General features: G+C 44.1%; 1 protein-coding gene across 7 annotated transcripts in view; it reads right to left on the bottom strand.

Moving 5' to 3' along the window:
• tacc2 (transforming, acidic coiled-coil containing protein 2) overlaps positions 1-24,270 on the bottom strand; it is a 47,496-nt gene that overhangs the window by 18,883 nt on the left and 4,343 nt on the right. For all 7 annotated transcript variants that reach the window (XM_005737029.1, XM_005737031.1, XM_005737032.1 and 4 more), the window contains exons 2-4: positions 20,822-21,111; positions 10,665-11,303; positions 6,778-7,056 (exon numbers count right to left, since the gene is read on the bottom strand). In XM_005737029.1, the coding sequence (XP_005737086.1) occupies positions 6,778-7,056; positions 10,665-11,303; positions 20,822-21,111 (1,208 nt within the window). The remainder of the gene's footprint in view (positions 1-6,777; positions 7,057-10,664; positions 11,304-20,821; positions 21,112-24,270) is intronic.

Raw genomic sequence — 24,270 nt, 5'->3', positions numbered from 1 at the left:
GACAGGACATGAGAACCAGAGATTAATAATAACTAATGATTAAAGAGCTTGGACTCTTGTTTTACATTTTAAAATAAAATGTTACTGAAAAGAACTAAAAGTCAGTAATTTGGTCTTTTTTCTTACACTCCGATTAGTAACATATAATGTTTTGATGTGTGAAAGCTTCTTATTAGTGCCTTAAACAGTGTTCCACAACTGATGGAGTAAAGTAGAAGTCGTACTGTTAATGGTTGGGACAGCTCTGCACACCTTTAAGAAAAATAGCTGCTGACTTTTATTACAGCTAGCCTGTGATAAAAGCTCACAGCAGTGAGTTGTGAATATTAATACAAGAGTATCCAGTCCTCCGAGGCCTAGACTTTGTAGGACTTTAAGATGAAAAATGACTTTATTATGCCATTAATCTTTAATTTCTACAGCACACAAACACCAGCGTTCAGTCCATTTCCCTGATCTCTCTCCTCTGTTGCTCCCCCGGGCGCAGTAGTGTGTCTGAGTTATAAATAAAACAAAGCAAAGTGGAGCACTCTTGCTCTGTCTCGCTCCCTCTAACTCCCTTTCTCTCATCCACTGATATTCCCGTGGTAACTCCCTCCCACCCCACACACGCAGCCACACACACATGCAGCGTGTTCTATTTCAACACAGTCACCACGTCCCACTCCCAGCCCGTCAGACGCGTCCTCCTTCCCAGAGAACGAAACATCACCCCACCAGCTTCCCAACAGTACTTGCTGCACTGTATTCTGGCTCCGCTGAGCCAGGTCTCATCCGTACTGTAGTCGCAGGTAAAACGATGTGCATTTGCATGCGCACGTGCTCCGATTTCCTCATCCTTGTTGACATCACAATAGCAAACAACAAAACAATACTGGCATCCTCAGCTGGCTACACTGGAGCGTTACAGGCTGGAAAGGTTTTGTGGGCAGAATGCATAGGGAAGAGCTAATAGGCTGAAGTGGGAAGGTTTCAAAAACAACAACAACAGAGGAGGGAAACAAAAAAGTGAGCCACAGGGATTGTCTTCAGCCTTCATCTCTCAGCCGTATCAGTGACATAACCAACAATCAGCCCTGTATGCACCTATAGTCACAAGTGACGGCACACTGAGCATTCGTGTGGCATGAAAGACTAAGGCAAAGCCATGAATTCATAGAAAACAAACACACCACATGTCAGTACACCTCAGTTCTCAATGGATCTATGATGTTGTTCTCCTTGTTAATGGGTTTGATCACACCTCTGAACATCTTCAGACGCCACACTGAGCAGCGATGCAAGAGTTAAAGTTAAGTTCACTCACATGTGTTCTTGAGAGGGACAGGGACTCTGTCCTTGCTCCATGGACTCGTTGGCTCCCATCCTCAACTAGCTCAGCACCCCTGCCCCCCCCCTGCCTCTTCCTGTTCTCCGGCCACCCTCCACATCCACCTGCTACCCCCAAAACTCCTTCCTCCTTTTGATGGTGATCCTTGCAGAGCAGACAGGCAGGGAGCCTGTACCGGAGGCTGGCTGAGCGTACAGTGCTGCAGTGCAGAGGATGAGCGAGCTTCTCGCATCAGGAGCAAAACACGGGATGATTAAGGGCTCCTCACTTTATGCACATCATCCCCGATCCTCTACACCTCTACAGACGGGGAATGTTCCTGCTTCACATCTGGCGTTAAATAAAGCTACAGGAGGGAACAAAATATCCAAGAGCAGGATGCAAAAGAGGGAATGAACCAAAACAAAAAGGATGTAAGTGTAATCCTGTTTTCATGCAAGTCTCTCAGAGGTGCCTCTTGTCTCTTTGGTTGCTGAGATCGCTGAGCGGTGTTGCTGCTCTCGCTGCCTCCTCCCCCCTCTTTCCTTCACTCTCTCCCCTCACACCAGCCTCCTGTGCCTTTAAAAAGACAAGCAGCTTTTCTTTTTTTTTTTCATCTGCTACTGCAACTATGGGGGAGCCAAACAATACCAGTTTCTCCCCCCAAATCCAGTCTGATTAAGAGACGCTTTCCCCTTCACTCTGTTCGTCCCTCACTCCCGCATTACCAGCACCTTGCAAATTTGGCTCTCTCCTGCCAGGGTCCCTCTGACTCGTGCAATGAGCTGCATAGTGAAAATGTCATTTTTGTGCCTCCTTTTCACACAATGGAAGCTTCCAGCACTCGGCTTAGCCAACCAGAGTGATGCACGGGGTAAACAATAGACTCTGAGAAACTATGCGTGAGTGTGAATGTGTGTTATTCAACTTCAGCTCCATTATAGTCTTCCCTTGAAGACAGTCGAACAGTGCCTCTATGAAAAAAAACACAAATTATAAAAACAAAGAAATTTTTTTTAATGCATTTCTGTGTGACATACAAAGAATGTTCATTGCCCTGGAAATAAGAGTAGAAACAATATATTTCCTACTGACTGTCAATGAGCAATAGGAAAGAGAGGCACTGGAAATACGAGAAGAATAAATCCATTGTAGACTCATGGGAAAGTGAGGAATTGAGGACTCACTACAATAACATGAGCCCGAGGGACTGGTAGTCACAGTGAGTTGCTGTATTGAGGTATCAGGTATCTTATCTTTGCCTGGGAGGACAAAAAAAACACAATGAAATGGGGAATCTCCAATTCCGCCCCCAAAACCTAACACAGCGTTTGAAAGGGGGAAGTGTTTGCATGTAAACATGGGAGTCCATTAACCCTGATTTTCACAAAGAATATCGATGTGATCTGAGACTCTGATGGGCATGACAATCGATATTCCACGACCCGAGGGGACAAGCAAACTCAAAACCCACAACTCACAACACAGACCCCTTCTAAAAAATATTGATCGCCCAGTGTTCCCCCAAGATTGGATGCTTTGGAAGGGGGGCAACATGAAAGTGGGTGGAGACTGGGTGTGCTGGGTGGGAGCATGTATAGACAAGTCTCCCCATCTGGCATTATGTGGAACCTTCACTAGGTCTTTTATTGCACTTAGAATAATATGTGATGTTTCATCTGAAGAGTGGAGAGGCTTTACACAAAGACAGAAGCATGGTGAACATGGTCGACACACAAGGTAAAACCAAAAAAAGAGGAGAGAGCCTAGCACATCTGGAAAATGGAAACTAATCTCTGTGCAGAGAAATTAAGTAAAAAAACAAAAGAAGATGTTATTTCTATTCTTTTTCTACTCCTTTTGAGACTTCAGCACATACAAGTTCTAGATGATTCCATATACAGGCTGTAGTATCTAGGGCAGTGCTGTTTGTGGAGTACATGTTCCTGTCATATTGAATGTCTGACATAAACATCCACCTTTTGTCGCAGCTTTAAGGGCCTGGCCTTAAACTTGAGCTTCGACTGCACGCTGAAAAAAATGAAGAAATGAAAAATTCAGCAGACTCAGGCACTGGAAGATATAGCTCTGGCAGATTTATCTGAAAAATTCATAACGCCACTCAAGAAGAATCAGGTCATCACAATCCATATATACAATATACATATGTATATATAGCCCTGTTGAAGTCCTTTCAAAATGAACTTTAGGTGTATTAAAAATCCACAACATACAGCTTTGTCTGCATTAAATATGATTAGAAGAATGCAGGACATGTTGGAAAATAATCATTTAAAGCATAACTAGAATTTTATGATGTAGAAAGCTTCATTATGAAAGGAACTTCAGTGTAGCGGGTCCACATTGAGAGCAAGTAAAGTCTCAAAGTTAAAAAACAAACAAAACCAATTATATATCGAATAATGTGGCACCAAAAAAAAAACTTCATAAGAGACCACAAAAATTCGGCAAATTATAGACACCCCTCAGCAGTGAGCTGTAGAACGATCCATGGCTCTGTCAGCAGTAGGGGGCTTTTTGCTTCCATGGGTCACTGGGTCACTGCAAATCAAAGCTGTACTGAGAGTTCGCCTCCTGATTGGAGTGTTCACCTCCGGGTCACAACGCTCCCATCCACTGTGCACGAGGGGTCACCGACAAATATGTTACCAGTGACAAAGCTGTGGCAATAATCGAAAATGGGACACTAACTCCGCATTTGTTCATGTTTGTAGTGTAACTCCTAAGTACAGGGAGACTGGAATAGCTATGCTTTCGTTCCATTAAATCAAGAAGTTCTAGGATACATCTTACAGGAATCTTGACTTTAGATGACGACAGATGCTCCTCTGATCCTCCTGCCTTAGAGCTGCTGACTGAGCAGAGTAGTCTCAAGCTTTAATTCTTATATGCCAAGAAAAACCTGCATTCCTCCCATTAATCACTTGTGGGACTGACTCCTCGAGTTGGCACTTACAGTACACTCCTCCACCACACCTTGAGATTCAGTGGGATTTCTTTTTGTTTAAGTAAAAGACGAGAGCAGGAGAGTAAGTGGAGCACCTCAAAATGAAAAAGAAGCTGTTAAATTGGAGCTGAGATAGCCATCAGTCTAGTATCCTGATTACAGTCATGTGGTCACGTAAAATAGCGGCGAGAACACATTTGCCACAAACACATTTCAAAGAAGAGCGTGAGTTGTTTAAATCCTATAATCTTGCTTTGTCCATATTCTGAAATGCATGAATTGCCAATTAATGTAACAGCATGGGAGGAGCTTTTGTTTTGAGGGCTTTTGCCAGAATCCCGTCAGCTGTCAGGAACTTACTTCACACAAAAAAGCATGTCTCTAAGATGTGTGGGAGTCTTTAACGGATTAATTATTCAGAATATTTATTTTGGCTCAGTTGCATTCATCTCAATGTGATATAATTATTACTCTTGAAAATCAATGAGTCATTTATGAAAAAGGGACAAAATATAAGTTTGTTTTTGTTTTTTGACGTATTGGCATTTTCATTACCTCATAGCTATAAAGGTCAATTTTCAATTAAAAATAGTTTTAATACTGCCCAGTGTATAAGTCAAATTAATGTCTAGGAGCAGAGAGGGTGTGGCACATGCACTCTAATACTATAGTAATCTGTGTTTAAGAGGTGTTTTTGCAGTGCACATAACTCAAAACGCAATCTACAGATTAAATTTATATATACAGCCGCACTGGCACTGTTGCTGTGCGTGCAGATAAATGAGAAACTCGAGCATCCAATCAGAATATTCAGTCAATGTTGCCGCACTGGTGCTCCACTCCTCTCCAGTTCTATCTAACAGGCCTCTCAGATATAAATAATGTAGCATCAATATGCTCGCCTTGCATTCTCAAAATCAACTCTTAGTGAGGGGTATGCTCACAAAGCTGAACAGTCACACAGTTTACATCTGCCACAACCAAATGTGCAGAAAACAGGTTTGGTCATTTGCTCTAATTGAGCATATGTGCATAATCTGGCACAGGAGAGCTGAGGTGTATTCATGTGTGCTCCAGGTTAATGCAGCATCCAGACGGCAGAGTGCAGACACAGTCTGGCAACACAACATGAAGACTGGACTCTGCAAACCCTCTGCTGGTGGTAAATGACACTGCAACAGGGAAAGTGGCTGAGTCATTCCTTCTAATATAATAAAGTCTATGATACAGTTGCAAAGGCCAAAAGCGGCTGCGGGGGGAATGTTTAAATGAATAAACTATACTTGAAACAATAAAATAGTAATCACAGTGTCAAGTAATTCAGTGAGAAAAATAATGTTTCTTAAGTTGAAACAGCCAGTTAAAGGTCAAGATATGTGCTATACCACATTAAAGGACTACTTGGTTAGACTGCACTGCAATAGTAAAAACTGCAGAATGTTTGAGCATCAATAGGTACATTTTGTCTTGGTGTTTCTGCTATTTTCACCATTAACAAGCCACAATTATACAGTATGCATTTGGCTTTCCATGACCACTAAGTTCACATTTTGCAAATCTTATTTTCTTTGAGTCCATGTGGTGGACATGCATAGCAATGGTATACTGTAATTTTGTCAGTGGTGTAATGAGACTGGGTGTTCACATAGCTGTGGTTCTTTATATAGAAAATGTCAACAATGCTGTGTATCATTTATCTATATATGGCCAGCACTGTCAGGAAATATATGTCACAATTTTTCATATAGGAATAAATCAATATTTAAGCAAACACACCTAATGCTTTCTTGCTGACCATTAGATATGACTGATGCCACCTTCATAGTAAATATGAAGCAGGAGCTTGTAGCTAGTTAGCTTAACTTAGCCCGAAGACACAAAATATAACCCAGTTCTCCCCAATCACAAGAAAAAACAACACATTTTATCTTTTTTTTCTTGGTTTGCACGAAGGATAATAGTGTCTTTTTTGATGTGCGTCTACTTCTCACTGGAAAAAAGTGTGCAGCCACCAAAGACATATTCAAGCACACAAAGATATACAAAGACAGATTTTTATATTTGGACAGGTAGCTTCTTTCCCCCATCTCACGTCTTTATGCTAAAGTAACAAAACCACCTGCCTGCTGTTTACTTGAACAGATGTCTCTATACAATCAGCTAGAAACTAAATAAGAATATTAACCACAATGCTAAAATAGTCCTTTAGATTTGAATATTTAAACAGCATAGATGATTGATTTTGACTAGTTTTCTGTTTAGTACCTCTAAGAATCAAGACTTGTTAATCAAGTGTGCCAGATGTCAGTTTAATGCTGTAATTTGACCTGAACCTAATGACAGTTAACAGGATAAGGAGAAGACTACTTTTTGTGAAGCACGCTAAAGAGACAAGTGTCAGCAAATCTACGTCAAGGACTGAATGAGAACACACAGTCACATCACCTTTTTACAAGTGCCAAAAAGATGAAGAGGTTCAGGAGCAGCCACATGTTCATACCTTAAAGGGATATGGCAGGGTGCAGAAGCGGGGTAAACATCCTCACAGGGGTCAGCAGAAGATGCAGGAGGGGAGGCAGGGGCTGGGTGAGGAGGACAGGGGGATGCAGGCGGGGTCGGTAGGGCTTCAAGTGTGTGACCCTCTGGAAGTGTGGGGACGGAGGTAGGGAACTCTGCGGTGTCTCGGAAGTGAGTAGGAAGGAGGTGGTGATCGGAGGGTAGTGGTTGAGGAGAGGCGGGGGCCAGGTGACCGCTCTCTACTTTGTCACCGAGGGAGGGCCTGCATGGGAGGGAACACAAAACATCAACAAACAGACCAAAACAAGAAAGCCAAGTTTGGAGAAATTTGGAAATTTGGAGTTCCCACTCAGTTTTTCTCCAAATTCCCATCCAAATGGCCCATGAAGTAAACTCACCACAGAGCAGAGTAAATGTAAGGAGGATCGCTCTGTTCTGTGCCATCACTTAAACCTAGCAGCGACTTGAAAAACAGAAGACTCGCTCCAACCATCCTAAGAACGTTTTGTCACCTCTCTCATCGCTCCCCTTACACGATAGTCCATGCTTGCCCTACTGAGAAGTAGCCCATTTGAGGGAGTGCGGCTCTGTCATCATCGGCCACCTGGTGGAGTGGATTTGGCACTGATCCAGGCCCTGCTTATCAGGAGTGGTAGGCTCTTCTAATCTGACAGGCAAGGCGATGGACGCCCTTGCAGCTGTTCCCCACTTGGGGCATGCCTCCTGTTTAGTGCTAAAAATATCCCAGTAGTCGCTTCTGGAAAATAGAGCTTCACAATGCCTCCATAAAGTAAAGCACATGTATCGTGTGCTTACGCTCAACCATCTGCTGAGCTGCACTTTTTAAATGCCCCTGCCAGCTCGTGTCAGACTGAAACAGAGCTCAGTTATTCGCCCTCTCTCTCCGCAGCAAAGCCTGAACTTAATAGCATTTAATGAGGGTGTGTGCTTTTCTTAAGGGCGCAGCAAGTTACAGGTTACATTTAACAATGTGGTTATTATCATTCCACTACAAAGCAGGGAATTTTCTAATTGATGCAAGGCCACTGCATACATGATTTTTAATGTTCTCTGAGTTCAAATCAGATTTTTTTCTGTTTTTAATTTGGTCCCATTCCTCTTTTTTTTTTTACCCACAATTAGAAACTTACACCAGAAGGCCAAAGCTATACATGTGCCAGCATCTGCGGCCAACTTGGCACATGCAGTTTGAAAATAGAAGCATAGAAGTGTCATAAAGCTCACCGCTGCCTCCGAAGATGGACAAAAGCGGTCCTGGGGGACATGAAGACAAAAACATTTTGTATTTTCTGACTCGCTGCCTTCTAAATGTAGCTAATATCAGCTGACCCGCTCAGGTTAACAGCTGGCGATTTCCAGCCGGGTTCTGCCTCCAGATCCAACGTGCATGAAGTAACAGAGGCTTCTCCTTCCAGAGTGGGATGAACAAATTAGATGGAGCACATGTGCTCATTTACAGCCAGACATCAAACAGCTTAGTTCTACTGTTGGCATTAACACCTGGAGTCTGCTCAATACAGAGTTTACTGTAAGTAATTCAGCTGTGCGCATTACTCAAAGGCACCTCACGGGCAGTTCAAAGAGAGCACAGATATGACAATTCTCAGAAACAAGCACCGATCCTCTAACGCCCATGCTCATGACTTTGCCAACTACAGCATTCACGCCAAACACACGCACACAAGTTGAAAGCGACCAACAAGAAATAACAAGACACAAAGTCCAGAGAGTGTGTTTAATGAGTGTTTATAAGGATGACTGTTTAAGAACACACGAATGCGCGTTTCATAATCATTAGCCAATGCTGAGCTTAAAGTATTATTAGGCAGGCATGAAAGTGGGTTTTTTTTTACTCCACTTGTGCCGGCACAGGCAAATGAACCTACTATTACCATGGCAACACATCTATTTACAGTACAATGTGGGTTATAGGACATTCTACCTCTGTTTTGAGAAATATCCCACATTCTGGGCTAAAGAGTCACAGCTGTTTTCCTGCGTTCCTCAACAGAAAAAAACTAGCTGTGCTGCTTTTTAGAAAAAAAAAATTTATATGATACTTTTATGTAATGCAGTCACGAGCCCTCAATGTTTCCTGGAAGACCCAAAAACATTTATTAAATCACAGAGCCATGATTTAGACTGGATTTATGGACAACTTTGATTGTTAGTGTTGATCTTTACCATTACTGAGGAGATTTCCAAGGAAGCGTAACGTGTTCTAACCTGTTTTTTCTTTTAACATGGGAGGAGGTGCACCTTTCATTTCACAACTCAGTTCTGGAAAAGCCTTCTCTTCCCTTCGTCTCTCTCTGCTCTTCCCTCCCCTCCACCCATCTGGTGAGGTCAGCAGAGGCAGAGCATAATTAGAACTAGTTACCTACAGACCATCTGCTGCATCCACCTGGAAGGACGTACGCAAACACGCACACACATGCACACATAAAACTACCAGAGCTACTGTTTGTCAACTCACCCAGATTTCAGCCATCACACGACTTCAGAGGTTACAGTAATTACAGTAAGCGATGGAAATGACCTGAACTCCAAAACAGCGGAGCCGATGACCGCACGTCCCAGTCCTCCTCTCCTCTCTCTTTGACTCTCGGACTAACTCTGTCAAACAAACTCGCACCGCAGCACATGCTCGAGTGTTTCTCTGAACCCTGGCTTTTGTTCCACTCTGTCTGGTCTGTGCAAATGACTTCAGTGGGGCTGAGTGCCTGCCCAAATTCCTCCCACTACAAGCTTCAGTTCACAAAGCCGCACAGACTGAGTAGGACTGACAGCTCGGACAGCCTTCGGGGGCGGAGAGAAAAAAAACACAATGTACACACAGACACACACACACACGCGTATCATATCATATATCATATGCTGTCACGTTTGTTTCTGTGGCACATGTACGCAACAGTAACTGTATCTTTTGATGAAACCTCAGGGAAATAACATTCTTCCTTTTTCCTGCTCTGAACAATGCTGTGTGGATCCAACAGCAGTGATGGGACAAGTGTTGAGACTGACAGGCAGCAAGTGCTAATCTGGCATGTGGGATGGCTCCACGGCATGTGGTCGGAGACAGTGACAAATAAGGGAATTTGAGTTAATGAAGATAGGCCGAAAAGGGATGGATCCCACGGAGAGGTAAATGGAAAAGCATTGCGCTTTTACCTAATTCTAGTGAGAAATCTGGCTTTTCGCTAAAGGAATTAGTCAGTCCAACTTGTGCTGCTGAAATGCTTACATTAACACTGACTGATACACTGCTTTACAGCGCTTATTTAACTTGGAAATTTCAACAACTACATATAAACCAGTATACATCTGAGATTCTTATTAGTTCGTAGGCACTGTTAAACCTCTGTAGACAGAACAGTCACCCAGACACCGTTGAAGTGTCTGAAAGCCAAAACAAATCCACCAAGGTTGTTTTCCAAGCACACGGAAATCAGTTTTAAATGTGAGGCACGCACAGCTGACCTGTAAAGCACATGTCCCCCAAAGCTCCCTATTTTACACACATGTTCGCTCCAATGAAATGCATCTGATAGATCAGTACAAAGGAAATGTTATGACAAAATCTCCTTTGTTTGAATTATAAATGATCTCCAGTTGGGAAATCACTAAACCACAAAAACTTCAGTTCAGCTGGGGGTTAAATGGACGTCTTTTCTTGAATCCAGACCCCGAATTCGGTGTGAAGAAGAGCGAGTCTGTTGGTTAAAGGAGTTTCTAAGGAAACATTAGTTGGCTGTTTTACTTAAAGCGGTGAAATGTGTTTCCACTGGAAACTGTGGGCATCAATTCAAAATATGACAAGCATGTGATACAGACAGTAAAAACACTCACCCACTGTCCCGTAGCTCTGCAGCCGGATCCTGAACAGCCTCTGTCGCTGCAGTTTCCTCAGCTAGGACTTCAGCTGGCTCCACGGGCTGGATGTCTAAAGGTTTTTCCACTAGCTCCACTGGCAGCTCGCTGACCGGCTTCTCCTCTGACTGTGGGGACTCTGTAGTCGGCTTTGTTGTTTCTGGTTCTTCATACTTTGCTGGTTCTACGAGCTCACTATCATTAGCTGTTGGTTCTGGGATCTCATCTGTCCTTTCTCTTGCCTGTTCCTCATTCACTACTTCTGTTGAAGTAACTTGCTTCCTTTTTGGTTCTTGAACCTCATCTGGATGCTCTTCTTCTTCTTTCTTGGCTGCTTCTGGAAGCTCTGCCTTTGTCGTTTCTTCTTCTTCTACTTTTATACTCTGCGGTGGTTTGGAAAGCTCTGCTATCTCATGTGCTGATTCTAGGAGATCTCCTGCCTTTTTTAAAGGTCTGGGAAGGTCTACTGGCTTCTTCACAAGATTCACAGGTGGGATCTCTGCTGTCTCCTCCGCTGCTAGTTCTGGTGGTGGGGTCTTCTCCTGTCTCACGGGAGCTGCTATCTCCTCAGTCGGAGTGAGAAACTCTTGTTGAGGAGACTCCAGAGATGGAAAGGGTCTGAGAAAAAAACAACAGAAGAAGAGAAGAGGGTGGAGGGTTTGTTGTTTAGTTTATAGCACATGCTCAAGGAATTACTCACAAATCAAAAATGTGTGTGTGTGAGCAAGAGGATGTGTGTGGGTGAAGTGCTCTAGGTATGTTGTTGTATTGTGTTGAGCAGTGTGTTTTGTGTAAGAAAGGCTCATTCTTGCCCCGGGGACCAGGGACGATGTCACGGCTGATGTCACTCTTTGAATATAAAAGCTGCATTACTTCCATTAGACTCCAACAGGCACAGTCATCTGACCCGAGCTCGAGTTAATACAAAGTGCAGCTCTGTGTTTACCTCCTCATTCATATTCATTGTCACACTGCTCTCTGTAATATCCCTTCAAACAAGCCTTGAACATGGTGCTACTTGAATGCTAAGTTAGGGGAACAAAATGCCAGAAATCTTTGGTAAAAGACACAAAAAAAAATGTAGCTGTTTGTCCAGTTCATAATTCGTTCCTTTCCTCTTTCTATTTTCTTTGCCTTTTCACGCTGAGCTTTAACATGCAACATGATACATCTGTATCACTGTGAGGTTCTGACTGTGCTGCTCTGATCTGCAGTTCTTAACATATTTGGCTCATATGATCATTTTAAATAAGCACACGCTCTTTCGTTTACCTTAAGGCATCCACTGGGTTCACTTGTTCGCTTTGAGCATGGGATGCAGCTTCCCTGAGCGCTTTTATCCAGTTTGTGTCTGCTTCAGCAGCTTCTACTTGTTCAGCAGGAGGGCGGCGGGCTGGAGCTCTATCGAGTGATTCTGATTCGCACCGAGAGGCAGCAGCAGTGGGTTTAACCACAGTGTCATCTGGGGGCTTTGACAGTGGCACCACATCTTGTGGTTTCTCTGAGTGGGTAAGAGTTTCGAAATCTTCTAGGCATTTTGATGAAACAACAGATGGGCCTGTGTCCACATCCGCAGTCATTTTTTCTGTTGCATCACTGTCACTTTCCCTTGCCTTACAAGGACCGGTGTTGCCATCAGAGTGACAAACAGCAACCTCCGTGCTAATCTGTGCCTCCCCACTTTGGGAGTTGCCTAAAACGGTGATTGATCCCGAGCCCATTTCTTTATCACTTCCTGCTAAATGCACAACCCCCTGCTTTCCCAAAGCCCCACCATCTATGACTTTTATCCAATTTTGTTCCTCACCCTGCTCGCTAACATTCCCTTCATCCAAGGCTTCTTTATCTTCCTTTGTCATCTCCTCAACATCAGGCCCTTTTATGGGTGTTTGTTCTATTGGGCTGTTTTGTGTGGCTGAGGTTTTATTGGGCCTTTGCAGCCCATGAGGCCTGGACACTGTATCCTGACTTTCACACGCAACGCTTTCACTACCGGTGCTTTTTAGAGCCACGGCAGCACTGAAATCCTCTCCTCCAGTTTCTGGATGCGCGGCAGGATCTGGCAGAGAGCTGCATGTGTGCATAGAAATTTCACCAGCCTGGTTTGTACTTGGTGAAAAATCTGCATGAATAGCATCATTAGCTGTGCTGTCTTTAGTTAAAATGGGAATATGAAAAGATGAGCTTTCGTGTTCCTGTGAAACAGGCTCAACAGATACAACCAGATTCTCTGACAGCTCGGATTTTCTACTCTGCTCTTGACAGACAGCTGATAGATCACATTTTTGCGGATCTTTATCAATCAGATCACTCACAAACCCAGTGTCTGGCATTAAATCTCTACCTGACCCCTCTAACCCTGGGCTTTCATTCTCATCTGTCTCCTGACTTGTCTCACTTACATGAGAGTAACCCGCTGCTATCCCTGCATCAGGTGAAGCATTTCTCCCATCAATTTCATTTGAATCAAGGGAAGATGGCAACCTATGAACCTCTAGTGAAGCATCCTCGCCTTTCACTGACTTTATCACTCCTTCATTGCTCATGCTGGCATCACCTGCTAACTCATCCTTGCTTCCTGACTGACAAATATCCCCAGCAGAGCTGTCTCCTTCCTCTGTGGCTCCTTTTACTCCCTTAACCAGTGTCTGGGTCTGATCGTTAGCCTTTTCTCCCCCCTCTAGACAGCCACCTGACATTGCCTCTGTGGGATGTCTGGATCCCAGATACTGTTGATGGTGCTCCTGTTGCTGAGCAAAACAATTTGGATCTGGTGTGGACTGTGATTGGCCAAGAGCTGCACTCAAATCTGGTGCAGAGTCAGAGCTGCATTCCAGCGCTGCTGTCGGAATTTGGCGCAAACTGGAATCATAAACAGTCAGAGGTTCGCTACTAGACTCTAAGTCAGCACGCAGCACGTCCTCGGATGACCCCGGAAATCTGCTGGGAGATGAGGAACAAGTTTCAGTCTCGCTTTTGGATTCAAAAGTGTTCTTTATTTCTTTTTCCTTCTTCACATCCTTTAATGACGATTCACTCTTTTGTCCCATATGTGCATGTGGTGGCTGCAGGGCTCCAATTTCTTCTATAGTCTCTTTATCTGCTTCATTATTCTGTTGTGGCATTGTGCCTGTCTTTCCTGTCTGTTGCTTGCTGCTGTCTGCTGCTTCCTTTTGATTATCCATTGCTGCCTCTTTAGCTTGTTTCTTTTGCTCTTCAAACAACATGGCGGTCTGATCTCCCATTATGTGGTTTTCTTTCACATTGTCCCCTTTAATTGTATCATAAACCTCGTTGGCGGGCAGGTCGGAGTTAAATGGGTAGCTGACATTTGTGATGTCATCCCTAATGGAGGCTTCACAAATAATAGGTTTAATGCCAGCAGAGTCTGGCACTGTTTGAGATAGAGGAATTACATTAGCAGGTTTATTTCTTGTCACTGCATCGCTGGGAGGCTGAGGTGGAATCGGATTTTCCTCTTGTGATAACTGACTATTTACATTACTGGTAGCAGCAGACTCTTTAGTATCAAAATTTAAATTCTCCAATTTTGGCAAGACCTCATTAGCGTTAACATAGACATCGCCGATCTCAGCATGCTGTGCTAATGAAGTGTGTGTCACTTCTCGGCTCTTATGGGCATCCACCTCTCTGGAGTCACTGCTGCTGTCACCATCAGCACTGCAGTTATATGCCTTTTCAGAGACAGATGCATCAGAGTCGGTAACGAACTCTAGGTGACTCAACATTGGGCCAGGAGGCTGCAGCTCAAAAGCAGGATTACTGACACACTGCCCGATAAACGTGCTTGACTCGTCAGACGCCGTCACTTCTGAAGTCACCCACGCGTCCTTTGTGGGATCGGCAGAGCCGGTGGGGGACTTGGGCCCTTCCCCAGCCTTCGTAATATCTGGGTTAACTGGCTCGTTAGGAGGTTTTTCACCTAATTGCATAACAGGCTGATCAGCTGGGTCACAATGCTTCATCTGCAGAGGAGCTGCGCAAGTCAAGGTCACAGGTTCAGATGTTGAACTTGTGTCAACACCACTTAAAGGTGCACAGTTATGCTGGTTCCCTTTGTTTTCTTCAGGAATGACAGGAGTAGCACTTAAAGGTGATTCCTGAGGCTGGTCAATGTCAGCTGTACCTTTAGACTCTGCCACCACCTTCTTAATCTCCTCCTCCTCCTTGGGCAAACACACAATTGCAGCATCTTTCTGTGTCTCCGCCTCTGCCTTTGCTGTGACCAGTTCAAATGTCAGATGATTTGACTCAGAGATGGCACTTCCTGGTGGTTGTAAAACATCAAAGCACCCTTTATTACCAGCCTGAGTCTCCTCAGCAGGACGTGGAAGCTGTTGTGAGCTGTTCACCGACTGTGAATCTACAGTGTTTGTCTTCAAACTGTCACTATGTGATTGATCTGTGGCAATGTTCTCCTTTGTTTCTTTAGTCCTCGTGTCCCCTTTAGCCAAACAGACATCTTTCTGTGCCTCTGAAAACGCAGCTGCTTCATCCTTGGTAGGAGCTGGATTCATAGGGATGTCTGGCTTCTTTGAGTTGAGAAAGTCTGTGAAAGTATAGCTGGCCTCAAAAACAGGATGACGCAACTGCTCGTGAACAGTCAGCGGGGGTAAAGACGCACAGTCCAGGGCTGGCACCGGCATGGTCTTGAGATCCACGGAGGAACTGCCCATTTCCTTCTCTGCATCCATGAAGTGAACTCTGTTACCTCCACTCCTGCCACATAGATACACACCGACTTCAGACATAGCGGTGCTACCACTGTTGCTCTGGCTATAGGCTTCGACTTGAAGCTTGGCTGCACTTTCGACTGTCCCTGCTTCTGTTGTGCTACTAGGCTGAACCTGTTGATTGTTGCTCGCTTGTTGCTTAACTGGGATTTGCTCTGAAGTGATCAAATGCTGGCGTGAGGTTAAAGACGGGAAGACTCGACTGTAGTTTGTCTCTGTGACGGATGACTCCTCGAAAGTGCGTCCCAGAGCCAGCCCTTCCTCTGACACTAACTTCTGATCGAGATCGGCCCGTCTGCCTCCGCTTGTTTTACTGTAGCTCTGCTCAGCGTCAGGGAGGAGAGGTGAAATTGTTGCGCCACGGTGCTCCCGGCGGGGTCGACAGAGACGCTCCTCTTCGGTGCAGATGCTCTCAGTGATGGTAGCGATTGACTCCCTCCAGCTCTGTGATTTCAGCTGTGACTCGGCAACATTGGTGGGCGGACACCTTTCAGTCTGAGCAGATGACAGCCCACTAGCAGAGCCTTCTGGCTGGCTGAATGAACTGTGCTCTCTCACCAGCCCTCCTTTCTCTACCACCTCCTCTCCTCCTCCCTCTCCTTCTCTCTTTGATCCCGCGGCAATGTGATCTTGACAATCAGAACCAGTAAGTAGCCCAAGGGGAGAAGTATTGATAAAAGCCTCTAAGCACTGTGGCTCCTTTTCTGCATCTCCCTCTTCGGCTGGTGACAGCTCTCTGCGCGAACTCCGAGCGGTCGCCTCTCTCGGTGCCTTGATTTTGCTCTCGGCCGAGTTGTGTGGCATTTTGCTGGTGCAGCTTTCCTCAGCTGCAGCCGGTCCCTCTTTGGCTGACAATGCAAGTGAGCATTTTGCCTGGGAACAGATTAACGCGAGCCGAGAAGGGCTGCCCAGGACTTCGTCCCTCTCTCCGTCTGCAGAAATGAGGCACTTTTCTGTCCCTCTCTCCTCTACTCCTTCCTCACTCTCTGCAACTGCTCTAGCAGCTACTCTCTCCACTAAATCACACCTCACGCTTTCTCCCTCTCCCTCGCTTTCTATCACTTCTGGCAGTGTGGGTGTTGTCAGTGGCAACGCAGTAACCACCGCTAAAGCCTCTTCAAGGACGCTCTCCATGCAACTCTCTCCCACACAAGTTCGGCTGTTGGAGAGTGGGACGTGATTCTCGGGTGTGAGTATTTTTGCTTCTGTAACTGAAGCCTGGCATGTTTGTGTATCTGATCTCTTATCACTAGAAGCAGCTTGATTGATCGCTGTATTTTGGACATGTGTCACGGGTATATTTTGGTTGCTGGTTTCACCTCCGGTTACATGTTGCCCCCACTGCAGGCTTTCATTGGAGCTTTTATTTATGCTGCTTAGGGGATCATTATGGTTGTCTGATTGATGAGGCTTCTGCAAAAGAGCCCGCATGGGTGCAGGTGAACAGGCTGAGGGAGTAAGATGATCCTGACTGCTATGAGGAGATGATAGTAGGGAGCTGGATGTGGGTTTTCCTTCAAGCTGCTCCTTGTAATCAAGCCTGTTGTCAGGGTGTTGCCCACAAATCACAGGACCTGAAGGTGAATCTGTGGGGTTTTCAGCATTTATGACTTCATTTTCAGATTGCACTGCTGTGCGTGCCTCCTGCCCAGTTTCCGGGCTTTTCTCCATCTTTTTCTTTTTCCTGTGTCTCTTTTTCTTTGCCTCTTTGTTCTGGGTGGCCTGTTTATCACCAGCTGAACTCTGCTTGTATGTGTCTGATTCCTGCTCCACAGTGTGCTTGCCTGCTCCTGTCTGTCCTTTTGATTGCAGCTCTGGTAATGCGTCTCTATCCCTTAAACGAGGGCTACGCTCTGATGTTTCCATAGCTGAATTACCTACCTTTGTTTCAAAACAAACACCAGCACTGAAATCATCACTTAGATTTTCTTCTTTGTCTGTCTTTGCCTCCGTGTCTTTCTTCCTAATCACTACATCAGAGTCTACAGTGCTACTCCCCCCCACAGATGCACTGGAATTAGCATTTCCCTGTCTTAGATCGTTTGTATGATCACTAAACACAGCCTGTTTTGGTTGTTCTCCAGCTGAATATGTTGGCATTTCTAATTGTATTTGCGTGGGTGCTTCCTTCTCTTCATCTGTCTTAATTTCTTTTTCTGCTTTCAGGTTTTCAGTCTCTGCTGTCCCATCATTATTCACAGTGCCTAGTATGTAATCCCTAAAACTAAACACAACTATATCCTTCTGACTGTCTGCTGTCTCACTGTTTCCATGTGCATTCCTGTTTCCATGGCCCCCGTTGCTATGTCCTAGCTGGACAACGATTGGAGGTGGAGACGATGACTCACTGGACTCGTTAACCATCACTTTTCCAGTTGTATTCCCTTCATTGCACCACGTCCCGGGCTCGGGGCTGCAAGGCTGAGTGGGAGTGACTATGCCCAGTGACACCAGTTGTTCTTCACATTCTTGGAAGGCCTCTTGGAGTTCCCGGTCTAAGAATGTGGATGGGGAAGGGGCCAGGGGTCTGTTACCCGGGTAAGGTGTGGCAGCAGGCTGAGTTAAGAGCTGGACATCTGCGACAAGTGGGTCGCAGCCGTGAGGCCTGAGGCAGGGGTAGGGTGACAGAGTTAGGAGTACACAGAAACAGCTGCCCAGTAGAAGGCCATGCTCTGACACAGCACTCTGTGACATGCACAGATGACACACAACTGCACCCGGGATGCCTTTTCTAAGATCCAGATTCTCTTACAAGAAATAATATCAGCCGTTTATAAGAATACAAGACTGTTGTTAATGGACATGCACTCCAAAATTCATTGCAGTAAGTAGCATTTGTGCAGTTTTACTCACCTATTTCAAACCCTGCTGCAACACGCCTTCAGCATCTCAGTTTTTTGGTATGATTTTCTTATTTTCAGTGTGTATCAAAAGCTTAAAAGCCTAGCGAAATTTATCATCTAATTAAAATGATTTAATTTCTTATTGGAACTATAAATTATTTACTGTAGTCTCATCATACATTAGTTTGATTATATATAATGAGAAATAGTGTCAAGTCATTCATCCTGATTACAGTGATGGGTAGTTTCTGGGTTATTGGAAACAGTTTTATAGCCTAAATAATTTAGCATTCGTGCTACTTTAATGCCATTCATCTGCACCTGCTGAGTCACTGCTAAAACATTACCTGCATTAAAGGAAAATGAGGGACCATTTTAATCTTTCACGCTGTCTGACTACAGAGAATAACCATCATTATTAAGCTATACTCATTATAGCATGGTCCGTTCAAGTTTCGTTATTTTAACGCATTCTTTTCTAAAGAAGTTCCGATAAAGCGAGTAGGAATATCACCGAGGATCACTATGAGGGATTGGTTAACACAGTCACACATGACTTCTGCATAAAGACTCTGCCAGATCCTTGTAAACACAGCGTCTGTCCTCACATGCTCACTTGGCAGTCTCTGCTAAAGGGCGGAGAAGCAAAACAGACTAAACTGTGTGCAGGTGTCCCGTTTTACTACGCAACAAAGCAGGAACTCTGCTTTTTCAAATGATTTGTCCTTTCTGAAGCTTTGATATTTCTAGTTATTCAAAGCTTTTCACTTGTTTTACCTGTACATTTTTACAAATTCACATCAAGCAATGATACTTATACTTCTGGTTGACAGAAGACATCAAAGCATCAGAAGAATTAGTGCATTTAACTTTAGATAAAAGCAGGCAACACTGACCACATCAGACCATGTTAAGGCGTGATTGCTGCAGAGCCACAGCAATCATACCCATCACGCTCGAGCATAAGTTAGAAACATTAGATCACCCTGCCATCTTCTTGTTCCTCTCCATGCTCCCTAATTTCACTCTTTATCACCACGTCTTCTGCTGACAGCACAGAGGACAGCCGTCTAGCCATCATCATGCTGAACCTATGAGGTACCTTGAATCTTGAAACAGCAATGGTTGACTGACTTCTATGTGATGCTGCAGACCCGCCAGCAGGGGGTTCACCTGTTCACATTTCCTGTCACCTGAGCTGGTTTTAGCTCTGCTAACACAAACCCACACACACATATGCAGACATATTCACACATGAAGCAAATCAACAACAGGTTTGCTTTCACTCTGACTAAATAAACTGTTACAAGTGTGTTTCCTCGCAGCCATAAATTAAGAAAATGTAATATTTAACATATTATACAGTATTATTAGTGTATGCACATACTGGCCACTTTATTAGTTATTCCTTGCTAGTCTAGGTTGGACCCCTTTTCCCTTTAAATGTAAAAAAAATGTAACGATGAAGGAAATACATGGAAACTGCAGATGTTCCAGCTAACAGAGCATTCTGATCGGGTATATATTTAACTGTCTATTATTACACAGACAATTAAAGCTCTAAGGGCAAACTGAATCTACATTTAATATTTATTATGAGAAGTATTAGGAACAACTGACGGACAGTTCTGGCAATATAAGAAATATGTTAACATGTCAGCTTATTTTGATATTTTTCCCAAACTTCTATCCTTTTTTTTGGAGATATATGTTTTCAGTATTGCTCACTTTAAACTAGAAAAAGAGAAACTTGAGAAAAACCAGAAAGTTATGACAAAAAAAATATCCCAAACACACGAATCTGTTCAAGTCGTGAGAAGGAGAAAAAGGAAAATTCATTTTTCAGGCCTTTAAAATCACCTGCGGTACACAAAGCCAGCAAAGAAATGCGTGGGTAGTAATTTATGAGGCCTATTTGTCACTAATGGAAAAAGAAGAATACTTACTTTTATCGGCAAGTAGACAAAGAAACCAAACAATTGTAGCCGTTTACATTCCTCAGTACTAAAGAGTCTTTCTAGAATGAGTCTTTCTTCATTTTGTGATCGTCACTGATGTTTATGATGACATTGACAAAACTGCCAGGTTTAATCTTGCACTATCAATTCTGCCACCAGCACTAAGAATCAGCTCTGTCTCAATGATTTTTTGCCACTTGTAGCAGCAAATCAAACCTGATAATCCTCATCTGATTATGCATGATAAAGCCAAAAACAAATTGCCAGAGCATTACCTCAATTCTTAAGTCAGAGTAGTTAAAAGGACCTCTGTAAATCGGCATAACTTGGAACCATCCCAAAATGGTTGTGGTGTTACAAGTACAGTCTGTGTTTGGGCGCAGATCTGTTATGTAACGCCACCAGATGTCACCAATTATATAAAAGATTCAATTTAAGGGGGAAGATTTTGTTTAGGGTGAGTGCAGGGCTTCAGGTTAGAGGAGTAGTGATTATGGTTAGAGTTGGAGTAAGTATCCAGGAAGTTATGTCTTCTGAAGTGTAAAAGTCTGTGTGTATGTGTGTGTAACCCCTCCACTTACCCCAGTGAGGACTCCCAGATGTTGAGCTCGCTGCTGAAATCTAAACTGGGCAGCAGGTCGTGAGGAAACTCAAGCTCCTCCTTGTCCTCCTGGTCTGCGGCCGTGCCTCGGCTCTCCTCCACCCCGGTGATGACTGGGATGTCTGGCAGCACGGGCTGAGACAGCAGGCTGTGCTGGCTGGTGGAAACCTCGGTCAGTAGCGCTCCGTCGTCCCTCTGAGTCGAACTCTCGGCTCGAGCTTCAGCCTGCAGGAACGGTGAAGGATACCAGTGAGCTACACGAGGGAGTCTCTGCCACACAACACACACACACGTGTATACTTAAGCAAGTGTGATCATGTCGCGGGCAAACACGGGAACACCCACAAATTAATGCTCAAAGCCAGACATCACATGAGCAGATAACTCCACCCATGTGTTTGTTTGTTATAATGTAAAGGCCACACTGGCTGAACTACGTCCTTCCACTCAGACGTCTTATCTGATACGTCTCTCAACGTGCTTTTCTTATGCTATTAAAAGATTATTTCCAGTATTAAATCCTAGCATTTATCCCGGCTCACTGCAGTTTAATCTCTGCAGCTTTGTTTACACCCCACATTTGAGCATGTCCTCTGAATGGGACAAAAAACAACTAATGAATTGAAAAATATTGTCATCAGAACTACTTTCCATCTCACAAACACCTCTGAGGAAATACAAATGTATTTTTTCCCAAGGTGTTGAAATAATAATCATTAAAGCCAAACCAGTTTTGCTGGATGGTGACAAGCATAATTAAGCAGCACAGACAAGAGCAGGTATTTTGGATGATATCTTCTGCTTCAGATGTGTCTTTATCTGAGCCAATCATTTTTCCAAACAACCTGAAATACAGTAAATGAAATAATCTGAACTCTCATCTGCTTTTTATTTCCTGATTGTTCAACAGTCAGTTGGAAAGGATATAGCCACAGCACTCGCTATGAGGACAATAACAGCCTCACGGTGCACAACACTCAGCTAAGCTGCAATGCAATAGAGCTGGGGTGCTCTTGTCTGTGGATGGAGGTGGAGAGTCGGAGGTTATTTTTCTTATTTCTTTTCATTTGTTTCGTGTGTCCAGATTTAGAGATCTAACACAGCCCTGCCTGTTATATTTAGTGTTTCCTTTTTTACACAGAGATCCTGATTTTAGCCAGTGAGTTGATTTCACGTGTGAGTATGGATACAGCCACACAGTGGTAATGATATCCTTTGAGGATCTGCTGAGATTCAGTATTAAAGCACATTGATTATTTATGAATCACTCATAGCTGGCGTGCAGTCATTGCAAGCAGAAACGAAGGTTAAATCAATTCAATGTAGCACTTACACGAGAGCAAGTTTTACCTTATATACACTTGCTTTAGCGTCTTCACTCATATGATGTGATTACTGTAATGCTGCAAACTATTTCAAGCCAGAAACAAAAATATATATTCAAGACCGACTAGAAAAACACCAACTTACGCTGGAGCTTCGCTTTAGCGCTGTATTTCCTTAATGTGGAAACTGGAGACACATTAACAAATAAATTTGGGCTGCAGGCTCTGAGTCACTGGCCTCACCTGTGTGACCACAAAGAGCCTCCTTTGTGGGACATATTAAGCACAGAATGTGCTTGCATGAACACACACAAAAATTGTGTGCTAGACTTTTAAAAGACATTTGCACAAGAATGGTGTCATGCCGTCTTAGTTTATTTTTAAATGTTCTAATTTAGATTCTTTTTTTTCTCGTTGTAGCAAGAAACCCAGCTACACAACTGGCTGCAGAAGAGAAGATAAAACATTAAAAGAAACCGGATGCAAAAAAAAAAGGCCTGCTGCAGGTATGAGTGTCACTCTGAATGTCTGTGATCTCCCTGCTGCTCCTATTTTCTGGATTAATGTTATATAATCAGGTGTTAAAACAATTCCTTCACTCCTTAACAGTGATGCACGCTGGGATCAGCACAGTCATGAGAAAACTGTATGTTGCCATGTGTCGAGTTTCCTGTTTCCTGCCTGTCATGCAAAAGACAGAAAACATACAACCCGTACCTTTTCTCAAATGAGAGAATGACGAGGAAAAGCACGCCAAAGTTTACAGCAAACACTCATTCAACATTTCTTAAAAGGTCATGAAGGTGGAAAATCACACCTGCTCTTTGTTTGTTCGATCCCTATGCAGAAAGCACCTTTTGTTAATATTTAACCCACAGGAACTAAACGAAAAGCCACAGTGAGAGACAGCGAGGCTGACTGGCTATTACTGCCTGTGCAGCAAATACTCTCTATTCAAAACGTCAATGCTCGAGCCCTGAAAAAAAGCCTTAATGCTTCACACATGACTGCTGTAAACATGAAAGAGGAGTGCTGAGGAAGGAACAGGTCCCCTCTTCACCCACAGACACACAAAACCGACTCAACATATCCACTCCATCCAGCCTCCTGTATAAAACACACCTTTGATTGCACGTCCTACGAGCTTTATCTCATTTCATCTCTCTTGCACTTACCCAGCAGTGTGCTCCACTGTCCTGAAGGTGACTCTACAGTGCAGTGCAGCTCCTCTGCTACCCTTATTCTATGCTCACACTGTGCAGGCAGGCTCTGCAGGGCTCTGTGTTTTGAAGGAGGGCAGTCGAGAACACAAACATGCTGCAACACATGCTGCTGACGCTCCCGCTCCTCCTCTCCTGTACTTCCTTCTCCTCCTCTCCACAGCCCTGTCCTCTTTGTAGAGTCACTGCCGCTCCCCCTTTAAATTTCCATGAGCCTCCTCTGTTTCTTCCAGTGTGTGTATGTGTGTGTGTGGTCTCTAGAAACACTACACTACCAAACCTGCTGCTGCTGCTGCTGAGACTGACTAACTTGACTTGTGCTGGCCTCGTGGAAGTGCTGAGCATTCTCCTCCCCCTCTACTGTAAACTCTTTCCACTCAGCTCTCCTTCTGTCTCCTCCTCCTAGTCTAAGAACTTTCCCTCTTTTCTTTTCTTTCCTTCCCTATTCACCTCCTCCCCCTTTCTCTTGCTGCTGTGTCTTGTGGTTGGTAGCATTGACAGTGCCTCTGCAGGTGAATGCTGGGAATTGGGCCAAGAGTCAGGCCTGCAGTGACCCCCAAAGAGAGGATCAGGTTACGCTCTAGGAAGCTGTGGTTACACGTAAACGTGGGCATGTATGCCCTTTAGAGCCACAGCTCACCCCGCTGTCAATCAAGGGATGTCAATTCTGGATAAGAACCTTAACAACAGCTCCATAAGAAGCCGTCTCACGGATAAACTATTCCACAGAAGGCAAAACAAGAATTTAATAAAAACTCAATCAACAGACTCATTTTAAAACTCTGACTGACATAAGACTAGAGTTGAATAATAATGAAAATATAAAAATAACAACCAAGAAGAATCTGATTTGGCCTAATTTTATAAAACAAAAATTACTAATT

Source organism: Pundamilia nyererei, unplaced genomic scaffold (assembly GCF_000239375.1).
Source record: "Pundamilia nyererei isolate P.nyererei 1_Seehausen unplaced genomic scaffold, PunNye1.0 scaffold00073, whole genome shotgun sequence".
Taxonomy (NCBI): Eukaryota; Metazoa; Chordata; class Actinopteri; order Cichliformes; family Cichlidae; genus Pundamilia; species Pundamilia nyererei.
The sequence above is the reverse complement of the archived record's forward strand: the minus strand, read 5'-3'. Positions and strand labels throughout refer to the sequence as shown.